At 44.4% G+C, this 16959-nt stretch overlaps 1 protein-coding gene across 2 annotated transcripts in view; it reads right to left on the bottom strand.

Moving 5' to 3' along the window:
* The window catches only part of LOC119650189 (beta-1-syntrophin), a 259314-nt gene that overhangs the window by 131952 nt on the left and 110403 nt on the right, over positions 1 to 16959 (bottom strand). For both annotated transcript variants that reach the window (XM_038052749.1, XM_038052748.1), the window contains exon 4: positions 7681 to 7915. In XM_038052749.1, coding sequence (XP_037908677.1) covers positions 7681 to 7915 — 235 coding nt within the window. The remainder of the gene's footprint in view (positions 1 to 7680; positions 7916 to 16959) is intronic.

Here is a 16959-nt window from a genome sequence, read left to right on the forward strand (position 1 = left end):
TTAAGGGAAAGGGACCAGTAGTGTAATGGTTTAAAACATTCAAGAGCGTAGTCAGTACACTACCATACCCATGAAGGAGGAAATGTGGTTAACATTGCGCTCGCCCGAGCGAGTTAACTGGTATCCAACATCAAATAATCCGTGAGATTTGAACCTCGACCTTCTGCCATGATAACCCAGCGCTATAACCACTTGAGCCGGACACCTTGTTGTTTATAGTGCTCACATTAGACTGTGCATGAACTTACACATTCCAGCAAACCTAGATCAGGATGGCAAGGTTATTGGTGCAGCTACAGGCAGACTATCTGGCTCTGGTCCTATGAGGAGTGAATTCTGGGTACTGTAAGCTGACAAATAGCCCCTCTATGTTATGGATCAAATCTAACTACTGAGTTTAAACTAGTGGAAGTTGAAATTGGTGTCCAAAAATGCAATGTTTTCTTCAACGTTGAGCGCACTTTAGACTGGCTTCGATTCCAGCAGTTATATGTGAGGACCTACATCCTCCATGACTATTCATAGATCGCCTTTCTTAAGGCCGAAACCCAGTTGTTGGACACGAAGCTAACTCCTAGGAACCTCCCTACATTGTCGATATAAACCAGTTTGAGGAAATGTAGGACATGTAAGGTTAAACTAGACATTCAAGTTCATGGTTTCACCCTTTTCCTTCTATCTTATCTGTGTAGTTGCTCATATAACTGTTTCACATTCTGGCTACTAAGGACAAAGACCACGGAAACACCCTACCATTCATCCAACTCGAACCAAAACTGGCAACTCGTCGCCGGAAAAGGAGCAGTCAATTTCTCTTGCAGCCAACACTTTCCAAAATTACGAATCCCCGCCAACATCTCCCAACCCCTGCCATCATCTTAATAGCATTATTTTACAACGCTAAGTTAGAAGCATCTCATCACAGAGATTACGAGGATGTTCCTAACAAAACAACTCTTAATAAAAAGTTTCATTTTTATTATTGCAGAGGGTGTGGGCCGCGACATCGCCTCTCCATTCGCAATTGTCGCTATACATTCATCCATTCCGTGCGTCCGTTCGTCCGTCCGCCTGTCTGTCAGGCCATCGAGAGACGAATTTTTCCCAACAGTCTTTCCAGTTTTTCAACTTGCTTTGCTGAGCTCTGTCTGTCTGTTTTGCTGCTTTCGTCTTTATTGAACTTAATTTTATAGCAAGCATCTTTCGTCCTGAAATGATGTCGCTTCCACAGTAAAGTGGCATGAACATGAGTAGATACTCCGGATAAGGGTTGGTCGGGGTGGAGCGGGACGAAGAGCTCTACGTCTTTCGCTCGAAGAATTGATTAGTCGAAGATTTCTACAGTTATTGGCCAGAGGCAAATTGCTTTCACACTTTTACAACGTCATGTTGTAAAATGAACATCTGCATTATCCTGGCCTCACCCTATCCATTCCGCGCCATTTTCATTCTCCCATCCAACATGGCATGTCATAAAAATAATATTTACAGCAGCATCTTATCTTCTAGCTCCTTATCCTTTAGCTCCGAAGATAAATGAAAACTCCTTTATTTCCACTCGTAGATTGCTGGTTGTTTTTTCCTGTTTCTTGGCCCTCCTTCCTTTTCACATTCCAATCACGTTTCGATGCGAATTATAGGTTATGTTCGATATTATGTTCGTTCGTTGGCTCCTTTGGAGTCCTTTTCGAATGGGGATCCGTTCATTCGCCTCGCGCTTTACTATGGCTTTGCCTAATCATCTATAACTTTTATGGATATGGTTGTTAGTTTTAGTTCAGGACTGATGGCAGGGTGGAGGGGGGATGACGATATATCGGGAGACGAATCGTTAACATTTATCACGAATATGCTCGTTTTACAATTATTGGGTGAAACATCGTGGAATGGATTGAAATTGAAATTTTCGTAGGGCTCGAGGTCGATTTCCAGGGTGGTAGGGGGAGACGAGGGTTTCAGGATTTCGTTGAAGTTCTGGCAAGAAGTTTTTTGGTTTTTATTACATGTTGGACGTGAAAAAATGGTTATTTTTCCTTCGTACATATTGAGTGGAGAGAACTTCTTATTACAGTTAACAAATATAGAAAAGTTTTCCACAGGAATTGGAATTTCTACTCAAACACTTGGAGGGGTGAATCCCGATCACTGCAAATGGATGGAAAATGGAAACTTCTATATTTGGTGAAGAAAGTAAAAAATCAATTGTGGTATTTTCGGATTTGCTGGATCATTCTGCCTCTGGCCATATAGGTACTATGTAGGGGATGGGTTCATCACGAGCCAATATAAGACGGGTTCAAAAAAGACGACTAACGATTTCATCCATTCAAAATATCAAATGTAACCTCACTCCAACCTTGGGAGCAACGTAGCCAAAAGAGATTTCGAAGCATTGACTGCTCCTTCATCCACATTCGCAAGCAGAATATGAGTGTTAATTCAGGGCTCAGTTCAGGACTAGCTTAGCGAAAGCAGATTTTATTTAAGGACTGAGCGAGTTCTAAGTTCGCTTTTCTTTGATGACTGGCCGGACTAATGGGGGAGAAGTTCTCTCACTTTTACTGGTGCTCTAAGGTAGCGCGCACCGGAAAAGTTGTATTCACTTTGACTTGCTCGTCGTGATCCAATAGGGGAATACTCCCAGGCCTAATTAGGGCGATCAGACCTGAGTCTTTACAGGTATTCATCTAGTGTTATCTGATGCCATTGGAATCTGGATAGCCCTCTAAGTTCATATGTCTCAGGAGAATTCCTGGGGCATGTGTCCTCAGTTCCGTTATTAGAAGTTGATCCCATAGTGGAGTTTTATGGGGGTTGTGGTTATGTCCAAGCTTACAAAAGACCTTCTTGCTTGGACCATTGAGTGGGGTAGCAAAGAGACAAATGCAATCATTGGCAATCATTCTTTTCTTTTGTTGGTTATCGTTTGGAATTTCAACGTTAATTTGAAGTTGACACTCTTTGAACAAGTGCGATTTTCTCAATTTCTATCCCGGATGAGATGGGTAGCGAGAAGATTTTCACTATTCAAACCTTCCTAACGATCACGGTGAGTCCCGGCGTACCAATTCTATGATATGCTACCTCATCAGGGATATTTGAAGGTGCCTTTGGTATCTTGGAAAGCATCCAAAGCATGTTTCTTTTCGGACGTCATCTTCTTTATCCTTTGATCTTAGCTCATGGAATGTTTTATACAGAAATTTGTATCTGCTGACCAGCATGCTAAAAAACGTTGCCAAGCTCAATGGCAGAGTGGAGCGCTCATGGTTGCCAAAAGCGGTCATACGACCCCTGCTGTGGCGATCGCGGCTTTTGTCGGTTTAAAGGGAGTGGAATTAGTGGCCAGTAATTCGGTGGTGATTCCGACACCTGTGGCAACGTGGTCAGTTGTGGTCATCGAAAGAAAGAAGTCGCGCAAGTTGTAATGCACGAAGTAGCTCCTGTGCTGCAAGTTAGGGTTCACACTGTGAACCCGCTGAAATCCAAGGGTTCTCGGAAGTGCCCTCTGAGAAGAGAGGCGGAAGTTTGTGGAGAACCCGAGGGTCATCATGTATGATGTCCATTGCTATGCTAGTGCTAATGAGCTAAGGCAACAGATTCACAAGGATCATCTCACGGATGACATGTCGTCTGACAAATTTAAAAAGGAAGCAAAAATTTTAAGTCAGCCGATTCGATCTGGCCATGAAGCGGTCAGCAATATTGGTCTGCAGGAAACTCCGCCTGTGATTGATTGGCTGCCATTTACCATTTACTGAGCGGGTGTAAATCTTTACATATCGGTGCCTGGGTTTCGACCATAAGGGGGTGGACTGCAAGGGAAAAGACACCGTGAATGCTCGTCGCTTGTACAGCAGCCATATGGCTTCATTTTGAAGGAAGAGTGCGTTCCGGGGACTTCCGCCCAGGCATATGCTACGGTCGTTCAGTACAAGGCCTTGATGGCCGCTTGGCTGTCGGTCAGAATGGCTATGTTACGCTTGGGGCTCGAATCACGCTCCAGCCATCGACAGGCTTCCAATATCGCCAGTACTTCCGCCTGGAATACACCGGCGAAACCTGGGAAGCCATACGACTTGGATACACCCCGTGTATTCGAGAAAACCCCCGTGTCGACTCCATAGGCCATCTTTGATCCGTCCGTAAAAAATACCGTGTCATAGTCTTGCAACACGCCACCGGTCTTCCACTTTGCCCTGGTTGGAAGGTCCACCGCAAAGTTTCTCGTGAAGGTCAGATTACGTATGACATAGTCTGTGGGGGGATGCCCAGATTTCCCGAGGTATTTCATCTAGGATGTTGCTGTGGCCGTAGGACTTCACTGTCCAGCATTCGGACTCACATAGTCTGATGGCACTGCACGCTGCAACATATTTAATGTGGAGGACTAGGGGGAGGAGATGCAGGAGTACATTGAGAGCATCTGCCGGGCAGGACTGCAGAGCCCCCGTAGCACCTGCACACGCGGTTCTTTGAATCCTATTAAGCTTCGTTCTATTGTATTTTTTCTTCAAAGCCTGCCACCATATAACAGAGCCGTACGTCAGGATCGGGCGCACTACAGCGGTGTACATCCAGAGAACCATCCTCGGACAGCGACCCCATTTCTTTGCAAAGGTTCTTTTGCAAACATAGAAGGCTATACAGGTCTTCTTAACCCCCAGTTCTATGTTCAACCTAAAAATTTAGCTTAGGATCCAAGATTACACCCAGATACTTTACATTAGAGGAAAGAACCAATCTTTGTTCATTCAGCCGTGGTAGATGGAATTCAGATATCCTTGTCTTGGTGGTGAATAGCATCAGTTGCGTTTTGGTTGGGGTTATACTGAGTCCGCGTCTTGCGGCCCACAGGCACACCTCTCGCAACGCTCTTTCCATGATGTCGCTCATAATGGACAGAAACATCCCAGATACTAACATCACTAAGTCGTCGGCATACGCCACCACCTTCACCCCGCTGCTGTCCAATGTACGTAAAATTTTGTCCATTACTAACCAAAGCGCCGGTGAGATGGCACCACCCTGGGGCGTGCCTCTGTTCACAGCTCTGGTCAAGTGGTTGCCTCCCAGATCCGACTGGATTATCCTGGTACTCAGCATGGATATAATCCAATGCGTGAGATACCCCTCCAATCCAATACCGGTCAAGGCTTCCTTGATGGCATTGGTACTGACGTTGTTAAAAGCTCCCTTTATATCCAAGAAGGCAGCAAGGGTATACTGCTTGTACTGCAGCGACCACTCAACCGTGCCAATTACCTCGTGGAGGGCGGTTTCTGTGGATTTTCCTTTGAGGTAGGCATGTTGGGACTTAGAGAAAGGCTTTGTCTCCATAATCGTCCTTAGGTCCAGGACGCGTTCTAGGGTCTTCAGCACGAAAGAGGTCAGGCTGATTGGCCGAAGGTCCTTCGCGGACTCATGACCGCGCCTGCCCGCTTTCGGTATGAAAACCACTCGTGCGCGCCTCCAGGACTGCGGTACGTATCCAAAAACGATGCAGCTCCGGTAAATCTCAACAAGCCACGGCACAACCCTTTCCTGCTGCTTCTGTAGCATGACTGGCATTATACCATCTGTGCCTGGAGACTTGTATGCGGAGGAGCTGTTTATAACCCAGCCGATCCTATCCTCGGTAATTACCGATTTGATAGTCTCGCACAGCTGGGGTTGCCGCAAACTCTCCAAGCAAGGTTCTGAATCACAGTCCTCCTCGCTGGAGGGAAAGTGCGTTTGAACCTGCAGCTCCAAGGTTTCGCTAGAAGATTCCGTCCAAGAGCCTTCCGAGTTTTTAAGGAAGGATGGGCTCTTATGTTCCTTGGACAGAATCTTGCGGAGCCTCGCGGATTTACTAGTGTTTTCGATGTTCTGACAATAGTCCAGCCAAGACCGCCTCTTGTATGGCTACCAGTATTTTTGCCTGTAGCAGATGCTGAAGATTTCTCTGGTCAGCTTTCTGAGACTAGAGAGATCTTCATTCCACCACGGTGGCAGGGTCTTTTTGCTGTACTTAGTAGGGAACGAGACTTTAAAGAGGGTATCAAATGCCTTCTCCAGAGCCCCGATCTTTGACTCCAGTTCGTCTGTCGTGCCAATTCTACCAATTTGCGCACCGGAGAGTTTGTTCTTAATTTCGCGAGACCTCACTAACAATTATATAGACTTCACCTTCTACTTTGGTATGGAATAAACGAAGTTTGAAAACCAAAGTTTCCTTGTTTAGTAGACCCAAGAGAGAGGTGTGTCGGGCATGTGTCAATCAGAACAGCATCACTGGTCAAGATCAGAATGGAGAACTAGGAAACATGAACCGCAGAACTTCCTGCTTCTCTGCTCTAAAGTATTTCGAAGGGCAATGCAGGCTAGGTCGTCCCAATTTGCTGACTACATCAAAATCATGAGTTCATACCGTACAACCATCTGCATCTAATCCCAGCCGAATCATAATTAAATCCGAAACTTATCCATACTAGTATCCACTGGATACTTTCTTTCTCTGGAAAACATACGTTTCCATGGGATTCCTCGGTATTTCAACCGCACACTCCATACCCAGGAAAAACCATAACAGCAAAGAAGCGACCGACCATCACCCCCACCATTCCAACCCCCTATCTTTCTTTCCTAGCCAAAACATCACATTCATGATTTACAGCAGCAATTTTAACGGAATTTATGAGTGTCCGTGGTGCGATTTCTTTACAACAGGAGTTTTTATCCTTTTTTTTTGCGTACTGCATGTTCTCTGGTGAAGGAAGTCCATGGCTTCGACTTTCGCGCTGTTTGATAAAAGAATCCCATCCCATTCTGTGTTAACCGAGAAGCATAGTATGTTGGCGAGTCCTAGGAAAATGAGACGGACAAAGGACGAATGCGAGAAGAAGGAAAAAGTAACTACCCAACCCATTCCGGTTCTACAAGAAAGAACCCTTTCTCTGCTCTGTTATCCTTTGTTCTTGGCGGCAACGTTTGGCTCCTAAAATGATAGGGGTTCTGCCCTGTTGTATTTTTGTATGGAGTATTTCATCGTTTCCCTGGCATTATCCTTAAAAAGAACTAGGACCGAATCACTGACTTTCCTAGTTTGTTGTCCTTCCAGGCGCAAACCGGCGTGTGCTGGCTGTGATTTTCCTCTAGTCTTGTCTTGTTTAGTCCCTAAAAGGCTGGTTGGTTGGGTTTTTTCAGTTTTTCCTATGCTTCCTTGTTTCGCGTACGCCACGTAGCCTAGTCCTCCTCTGAACACGCTTTAGAAGATTAAAGTCGGATACAATAAATTTTCATTTGTCTTTGATAGAGTTATGTAGTCCTGTGAACTTTGCTTTTGCGATTCCTTTTTATTATATGTGCCGACTTCGTGTTTGTCTCGAGATATTCTTTATGAAATATCGTGGGGGACCGAATGACATGCGACAAAAGTGGGTAAGAGGATTTCGAAATGGGATTGGAGTAGTTTTTGTTGTCAGGATACTTGTCGTTTTTGGGATCCAGTGAATTTGCTAAGAAATGAAAAGGCTACAAAGTGAATTTCAGGAATGTCATGGGTATATAAGAGGCAGGGATTCAATTGAAATAGATGTCTTCATAATTAGGTTACATATTGATATGATATTGTACTGCTTTTCCAGGATTTTCAGGAGCGACAAATAAGCCTCTTATAGGTACACATGTATTACTCACCTTCAAGGTCCACCACTCGTCCTGCACGTTTCAATGCTCGTACAGCCTCGTCGTGTGTTGCGTCTCTCAATTCCTCGCCGTTCACTGATAATATCGCGTCGCCCACATACAATCCTTTCGCCTGATCTGCAGCCATTCCACGGAATATTTTCGAAATGAGAATGGGCATACGATTCTCGCGTCCGCCCTTGATTGAAATCCCGAGACCATTATTATCCGATTTGATTATGCGAACCTGGAACGGAAGAGCAAAGGACACAAGCCTCAATTTAATGACCTCCTCTATGGCTGAGGTAAAGGTAAAGTGTGGAAAAAATACAATACAAAGCGAATGAAAGGCGGTGAAATGGGGATAAGGTGCGGAATGGGCTCAAGGGGTGAACGGAAGAGTGGAGAATTTTCCCTCAAAAAGGACACGATTATAAATAAATATCCAATGACCGGACACCGGACGGAGAATTTTGTTTGGGAAGTTAGTGGATTAAGCTAATTAGGTCAGAGGTAGAGTACAGTCTTTCAAAGATAGATTGGGACAAGTGTACAAGAGATTGATTGATAAGAAAGATACATTCAAAGAAAACGGAAAAAAATTGTGCAAAGCAGTTCCTGCTCTAGAAGGTCGCCGCCCCGTTAAAGATTCCTACGAATTATTCCCATATTAAGAAAGGAGGAAGAGGGCATGTAGGGGCCTGAAAATATACAACATAATCCACTTTGAACCCGGGCATTCAATGGGGGCATAATTCCCCGCTGAATTGTTGAGGAAAGCTCTACCTGTCAGTATCAACCAGCATCCACTTCCCATATTATCAAATTAAGCCCCTAATCGAATTCTAATTGAGTTTCCCCGGAAGGTTTTTCTCATCTGCGGGAAAAACATCTTGGCCTTGCTATTCAGGGTGATAGCTCACTCGCTAAAATGGCCTAAATATCTAAGTTGAAGAATAATGACCCAAAGTGGCGAGACAATAAGGGCTTAGTCCGCTAGACTGCGATTTGAGAACCTTTTAACTTCGCCCATGCTTCGGTACCTACGACAACCACAATCTTCAGATCGCACTAGAACAAAGCGTGAAATTTAAATTCCTCACGCACCTACCCTTTTTCGATTTCAAGAAGGCCGTGGACAGCATCAGGAAGGAGGCTGTTTGGAGTGCTGGAAATACATTTCATTATATGGAAGCAATCGACAGAAAGTCAGCATCAATGCTGATAGAAGGCTGTCATCTTTCAGCAACCCTTCTCTGCGATGTTTTAATTTGGTCTCCCCTGTAACAATCTCCAACGACGAACTATCTTGCATGCAGATGCCCATGTTAATTTCAAAGCCAAAATGACAGTGAAGAGGTCACATTGCTTGGAAGGTGAATAATTTTACCAGCAGTTGGAAAGAACGTTGGAATCCGCTGTCACTTAGTTAAAAACGAGCGGGTCACACGCCTTAGAACTACTTTCCTCTGGAACGCAGCCTTCTCGAAAAATCCTGTAGGGAACTATTCTTCCTTCTGATTTGAGAAGAGCTACAACACAGGAACCCCACCAACATACTATATTTAAAAGAAAGCTTCCAATTTTCCAGCTAGCCCAAGGCATGCAATCAATAAGCGGAAGTTCTGGGATGCACTTTACTGTAACCACCGTTCTAGTCACATTCCAAAAATGGACCACCGCTAAAAACTGGTTGATAGAGTAGTCATGGATGCAACACGCAATTTGGCACCCTTGTGGGACCCAAGGGGAAGCCAGACCGAGTCTCGTCTTTAACAAATGTAAATAATTGATGATAACAAAAGAGATGATGCTAAAATACTTGAAGTTATCAACCATGTGATCTCAATGTTCAGCTTTCACCACCTGAATCCATAAGGTTACCAGGATTTAATACCTGGGAATCGTGAGGATCTACTGAATGATTAACCGTTCCAAGAAGAAAGCTGTGCCGATAATATGGATGATATCAGCATTAGTACTTCGAGCCTCTAGATTGCCTATGATGGTTGAGCTCTCCAAGTTTATCAGAACCAAGCACAACGCGTATTAAGCCACAAGCAATGTGATAAGAGCTATAAAGCCCTCTATAACAGATAGCAGAAGGACGAAAGAAATTCCAAGGAGAAGCCAAAACCGAGTGTCCCAGCAGGGTCACGAGCCAAGTGAAGCCTAACCACACTACTATTGAATTACGGTTAAATTAGAGATTACAGGAAAAGGAGGGAGACCTCCTAGTAAATCAACAGTCCTCTTAGAGAAAAAAGGAATATGGACAGTTCAGAGAAGCAGGACTAAAACTTCAGCAAACAGAGAACACATGGGCAAAGGGCGAATTATGGCTTATCCAAGGGGAAAAGGAAAAAAAGAAAGAAAAAGTGTGAATACCCCAGGAGGCCATTCTTCTCTCTAGGAAGAATAATCTTTCCTATGCGGAGATACTCAAAAGAGGTCAAACCTGATCCGGACCTAAAGGACCTGGGCGGAAATGTCAACAGAATCTGAAAAATCCAGAAAGGTCATTTCATGTTGGAGCTGAAGAGACCCAGCGTAGGCAAAACTGCTAGCTTTCTCACTCAAGTTAAAAACTCGCTTGGGGAAAATACTTCAGTACGCGCCCAAAAATATGAGACGAAAGAATAACGAAAGGAGAAGATTTATCTGTCTTGAAGGAACACTTCAAGTTAGAAGAACTTTCAAACAAGTCGATTGTCAGTTTGAGAAAAACCCATGGCAGGATTCAAACAGCCACAATACGATTACCAATGGGAACAAGGCAGAAGTTGTTGGCACTCAGGAAAGTGCAAATTGGATGGGTTGTCTGCCTTTTGAGAGAACAGGTCTCACTAAAAAGATGTTTAAATGCCTCATTTTTGGACACCACGCGAAGGCATGCACATATTGCCACGGACTGCAATGGGGACCCCAAATACCCGTTGTGTAAAGCAAAGGAGGGACGGGGAAACCGACATATTGCCGAAACTGGTAAATGTCCGGAATTTGGGAAAGTGTTTACCGCAATGAGAAAATTAGGTTTGTTCAAATAAATCTCAATCATTCTAGGGTCACTCATGATTTACTTCAGCAGACCAGGTACAATTGGGAGATGGGAATTGCCTTTATAACCTTGAACCTTATAGAAATGGTTACGGTGCCTCTTTGGCTACATGTTTGACTATACTATGAATCGGGCAACCAGTGATTTCGTGTGGGCGAAAATAGGTACTGTATCTTTTTACAGCTGCTACGCTCGACGCAGCCTTACACTGTCTGAATTCGAGGAAATACTTGACAATCTTGTTCTGAGGGAACGAAATCCAAAGGTGATTGCCGGTGACTTCAACACTTGGGTACTTAAGTGGGGTAGCAAAGAAATAAATACAAGGGGGCGGAGATGTTAGAGATGGAAATAGTTCTGGCCTAGGAAGATGATGTAAGTACATCTCGGAAGGGAGGGTCTATCTCAATCCTCGGCTTGACTTTTGTTAGTTCGGCACTAGCACGTGGTATTCCCAGAACTATGGAGGAAGGAAGAGGGCAGAGAACCATTATGCCTGAAACCAGAGAAAAATATCAGGCGGGTCTACTAAAGCTTTGGATGAACAAACCCTCATAAAGGTGTGATTAGATCAACCAAACAAAGAAGGGCTCTCTATCCGGCACAATGCATCGCCAAGGCATGTGACCCGTCGATGATAAGGAGATACAAGATCCAATTGCTGGTGTAAGTGTCCAGGCTTCGATTTTCCTGCCACCGAGCCAAACGAACGGCTCAGAGGGCGGTAGGCAGGATCGATGAGAGACAAAGATAACACGCCTATCAAGAAGCCCACAAAACCTTCAAACTGGCCATCCAGCGAAGCGAGAGGGAAAGTTTTAAAAAGCTCTACTCCCAGGCGGACAAGATCCCCTGGAGTAACGCTTATAGAATCTTGATGTGAAAGTCCTGAGACCGTTCATCTCCGCAGATCAACTACGCTACCCTCTTGTTGAAAATCATTAAGGGGTTATTCCAAGAGAGGGACACCAGCAACTTGTAGCTCCTTCTAAATGCGTGTTCAAGGAATCACCAAAGAGGAGTTACTGGAAACCTGCAGTAAAATAGGCTTGGTCGAAGTGCAGTACCAGCAAACATGGAATGGTGGTGATCCTGGACGTGAGAAATGCTCATACATTCATCTCGGCCAATTGGAACCTAATACGGAAATACCTGATAAAGATTGGTATGTCCACCTATCCCGCTACTATTGTCGATAGCTATTTAAAAGAGTAGAAGCTCTGGTATGACAACGATCACGGATCCCAGGAGCACGTTGTATCCGCGAGTGTCCCTCAGGGGCAGAACATAATATACAGTGATATGCTTCATGTTCCACATAGCACTAGTTACGCTTAGAAGCATCTCGAGGATGCTGAGTTATACAGTGTCATTAAAAGTTGACTTGAGTATTCTGGTCTGACACTTGCAGATGAAAAAAACGGAAGCGATGCTCAGCACCAGGCACCGTAAAAGACACCCAATTCGGCCATCAAATATTTTGATGATAGACGCGAAGCTAAGTTATAAGCAACATGTGCAATATGCTTGCGACAAAGCATCCGTGGTAGGGCCAAGATATACTTTTACATTGCCTATAGCCAGGCCGGTAAGCTCGATCTTGTTCTATGCAGCTCTTGTTTGAGGAAAGGCATTGCAGATCTCAGCTAATGCTCATAAACTGAATATAGTTTACAGGAGAGCAGTGGGTGTGCTCTATTCTGAGGACTGTCTTAGATGATTCAGTGTTTGTCATCTTGGGAAAGATACCGATTGACATCTTGGCTAATAAGATGACGAATATAAATATACAATGCGAAACCTATTTCTCCTCAATTGCAAACCATGAACGTCGAAAGTGAAAGATCTTTAAGTAGATGGTTGAGACTTTCGGAAGTCTAGGAAAAGGGTTGATGGAGAGACAGGCTCATCCCTGCCATCAAGGAGTAGTTGGACACACCATACGGTGAGGTTAGTTATATTCTTATCCACGGGGCATTGAGGATACCACCGATACCGGTATAGGTTTGAACTAGATACCTCGCCCGATTGTCGAAACTGCGATGGAATGACATAGGAGCTAGAGCACGCATTTTTCCAGTGTCCAAGATTTGTGGATCCTAGAGGAGACTCTAGGAGAAGCACTGGTACCAGCGAATCTGGTGCAGAGAATGCTAGCACGAGGGTTGAAATGCGCTAGTGGGTAAAAAATCCAAAGGCTGTCGAAGCCAGTGCCCTTTGAAAATTTTCACCCCCTTAAAAAGCAGACAGACGGACAGAGAGGTGGACGGACAGATTTTAATATGGTTTTCTCACGGAGAGAGTAGTTGAGAAATCCTAAAAAAATCAAATGAAACCCGATACTCCCTTGCTTCAAACTCCAAACAATTTCTCCCTCTCCCCAAAAACAAATTAACCGATTGTGAAGTTTAGGCACATTTACAAAATAGTATAATATTTGCACATTCAGTTGCTTCAAAAACATATCATGGAAATAGGAAGAAACGTGAATATTCATTTGATTGGTCACAATCGTGGACTCACCACGGGGTTTTCACCTCATAGGATCTGAACTAAAAAGCCCCGACTGCTAAGCACTTGAGCTAATGAGGGCGGATTCGAACTTTCAAATGCACATATTAACGCTTTTAGAATTCGCGCCAGTACCGAAATTTTCTTGACTCCATTGATAGTTTAAAACTTTTGCTTTCATAGTCCAAGATACCGCTGCGAGGTCCTGAAGTTCGAATTCGAACTATCTGTACGCATCCCCTAAATTTCGAATCAGGAAACAGCTACCGAGCTACAGAAATAGTTCTGGCCCACGAAGGTGATTTAAGCACCTCTGGGAAGGGAGGACCTACTTCAATCGTTGGCTTAGCTTTAACCTCCGGCACCGGGACGTGATATGTCCTGATGCGTCAGCGAGGAGTACACTCACAGTGATCATCAGGCACCTCTTGGAACTATGGAGGGAGCCAGAGAGCAGAGGCCCATCATACCCGAAACGAGAGAAAGATATCAGACTGGTTCTCAAAAGTTTTGGATGAGCGAACCTTCGAAAAGGTGTGGTTAGACCAACCTAATAAAGCAGTCTCTGCAAAAAGAGCGATCCATCTGGCACAATGCCAAGGATATACACATATCACTGTTTAAGATCTAGTTGCTGGTGGAATTGGCCAGACTTCAATTTACCTGACGTCGAGCCAGACGAACAAGAATTTGAAATTAAGAAACAGCTACCAAAGACTGCTCACACAAGAAAATTTCCCGCAATAACAGCTGTTTTCACAACGATGCATACATAAACTCAATTCGCTGTAACCAAAGACAAATGTTAAAAGGACATGTGCTAATACATAGCATGTATACAACGCATGCAAAACACAACAACAAAAAAAGGTTAATGATCATTTTCGAACATTCGAAATTTCTATATTAAAATTGAAAAGATTTGACCAACATAGCTCATATATTTCGTCAGTTTTAAGTGGCCATCGATTAACGACGCCTTTTCTGGCACTCATCCCCTGGTCACCTACGATATTGTTTTTTTTCACCCTATGATGCTGGTATTCCTTTACTAATTTGCTGAGCGACATGGGTTTTTACACATATGATGATGACTTAAACTGACCTCTGCTCTAGATATTGCACGGATCGGTTTTTGCGAAAGGGCCAAGGCTAATCAATTTGTAGGAATATTGATGTTCTTTCTAGGCGGTATACCGAATTACCGATACTAAGGGATAACATGACAACGAGGTTTCACTTCGATAAGAAGTTTGAAACACGTTGGAGTAACAAAGCAAACTGGGAGAGCGTGGCTACTACATACGGCTTAAACCAGCAACTGATTACTTGGTACACTGACGGATCCCTCACGGCAGAGGGAGCGGGTGCCGGTGTCATTGGTCCAAGGAAAATGTACTTTGAGCCAATGGGCACGTACACTAGCATATTCCAGGCGGAAATATACGCCATAGACAAATGTGCCTCTTTTAATCTGCAAAGGAACTACAGGGGGCAGAACATAGCTATTCTCACCGATAGCCAAGCAACGATCAAGGCACTTAGGTCCAACCAGGTGAACTCTAAACTGGTATGGGAATGCCTTGAGAGACTGAATACACTCAGCTCGTCCAACAAGGTCTGGATACTTTAGGTTCCAGGCCATGCTGGATTCGAAGGCAACAAGGCAGCGGACGAATTAGCCAAGAAGGGAGCAGGGACGCCTTTACATGGGCCTGAACCCTTCTGTGGAATCGGAAACGGTTTCATGGCTATGAATCTAAGAAATGAAGAGGAACGGTTGAGGGAACTATACTGGGCGGGCCTACCGGGGATGGAGCAGTCCAGGGTGCTTATTGGGGGATACGAACCCATACGCACAAAGGATTGCTTAAACCTCACCAAAAAGAACCTCCGAATCATAGTGGGAATTCTTACTGGTCATTGTCGGCTGAACTATCACCTAGGGAAGCTAGGGATATGTACGGATACTGCCTGCAGGTTTTGTGAGGAGGAGGAGGAAACCTCTATACACGTCCTGGGACAGTGTCCGGCACTTGTGCAAAGTAGGTCGAGACATCTGGGAGAACACTTACTACCAGATGCAAGACTGAAAGATCTAGAGTAGAGAACATACTAAAGTTCCTACGCACGGATTACGCTGGATATCTAAAAAAGGATTACGTGCAACACTTCGACCATCCGCAACCAACCTGTCATTATATGCGACGTTGTGTTACTCATTTCATGAGAATTTTATTTACAATTTTTTAGGTCATATAAAGCGAATATGCAACATCGGAAATATGGTGAAAGGACGACAGCCTTGACGACCTTCTTCATATCCTGGTGTCATAAAAGATGTGCAAAAAATTCTTATTACGGGGACACCAATATGTGAGGCCACAGAGGAAACAAGACCGTCGTAGCACCACCTTAGGCTCCGATTTTTCCAGAGTATCCTTCACTAAGAAAGCAACAACAAACTGGCTGACCGGTTTCCAATTGAAATGTGCAGAAAATCTTAAAACTTTTCAATTTCCAGGGGTGAAATTCGAAAATCCCATTTTCCTCCACTTCAGCAAAACAGTTAACACGTCGTGGCTCCAAAAACAATTAGTAAGTCAGTTTCTAGATTTCAACGCTACAAATCAGTGTCCTAATTTCATTTTAAACCACTATACACACCATCTGAAGTGCGAAGGACACCTCCGTCCACCGCCCCGTCGGCTCAGGTGCCATGCCTGGAAATTGTGGCACTTTCCCGTAGTAAAATCGTTTAAGAAAAGCAAAAATCCATCGATTTCGGTCATGGTCACAACGAGTACGTTTGTGTATGACTCAGGGCAGCAGGCATGGAGAAAAGTGAATCCTGCAGAATACGAAAGGACCGTGCGAAGGTGAACTCAACCAGCACCGCATGGAGGAAGCGGACGGGGAGGCCAAAGGAGCGTATTATGGTGATAAATTCTCCGCGAATAGGAAAAAGCAAAATTACGAGAAAATTAATGCTCTCCAGGTCGGAATGAAGCTCTACGCGAACGGAAAAGACACCACCTGTTAAGTATCGGGTGGAAAATGTTAATTCAACGAATCCTGCCTGCGCACAAACATATGTAGGTATATATGGGAATACGTACAGTTCATGCTTCCAACCATCCGTCCCAGCCTGTGAAGGAAGGACGAGGAGCGAGGAACAAGGCATTAATTCGCTGTTGTACGGCGGATGTTATGGGACTTGTTATGTCTAATGGTAAATTGATTTCCAGCATTTTCTGGTTAATGATGATGCCGGAGGATTTCATGATTGACGAAGGAAGTAAAAATTCCTCAATTGAGCGTGGAGCCTGGAGAGTCTTAGGGCCTGGTCGTACCTGATGCTTCACGCTCCTTTGCCAGGCGCTTGTCTTGCTTGAACGACTCCCACGAGGATTGATGAACAAGCTGTTGCTTTCTGTCTTGCTCGAGAGGGTTTCCTTCAGATCCACCCGCGATTTCTCATGCACAGATTAATCGGGGTCGAAGGGGAATCAGGGCTACTCTGATAGAGATGTTCGATTAGGGTTTGCTGGAGGATAGTACCATATTTATATCCTTAAAGTTTGCCATTCAAAACTGAACCTCTGCTAAGAATAGTACCCAAGGACAGCAACCCAAAAGTCCTACATTTTGCACAACTACACAAAATCCTTTGGCAAACATCCCCCGAAGGACATCCATAGTTCAGAACTGTCCGCCACCTC

The sequence above is a fragment of the Hermetia illucens genome, chromosome 2, assembly GCF_905115235.1.
Source record: "Hermetia illucens chromosome 2, iHerIll2.2.curated.20191125, whole genome shotgun sequence".
NCBI lineage: Eukaryota > Metazoa > Arthropoda > Insecta > Diptera > Stratiomyidae > Hermetia > Hermetia illucens.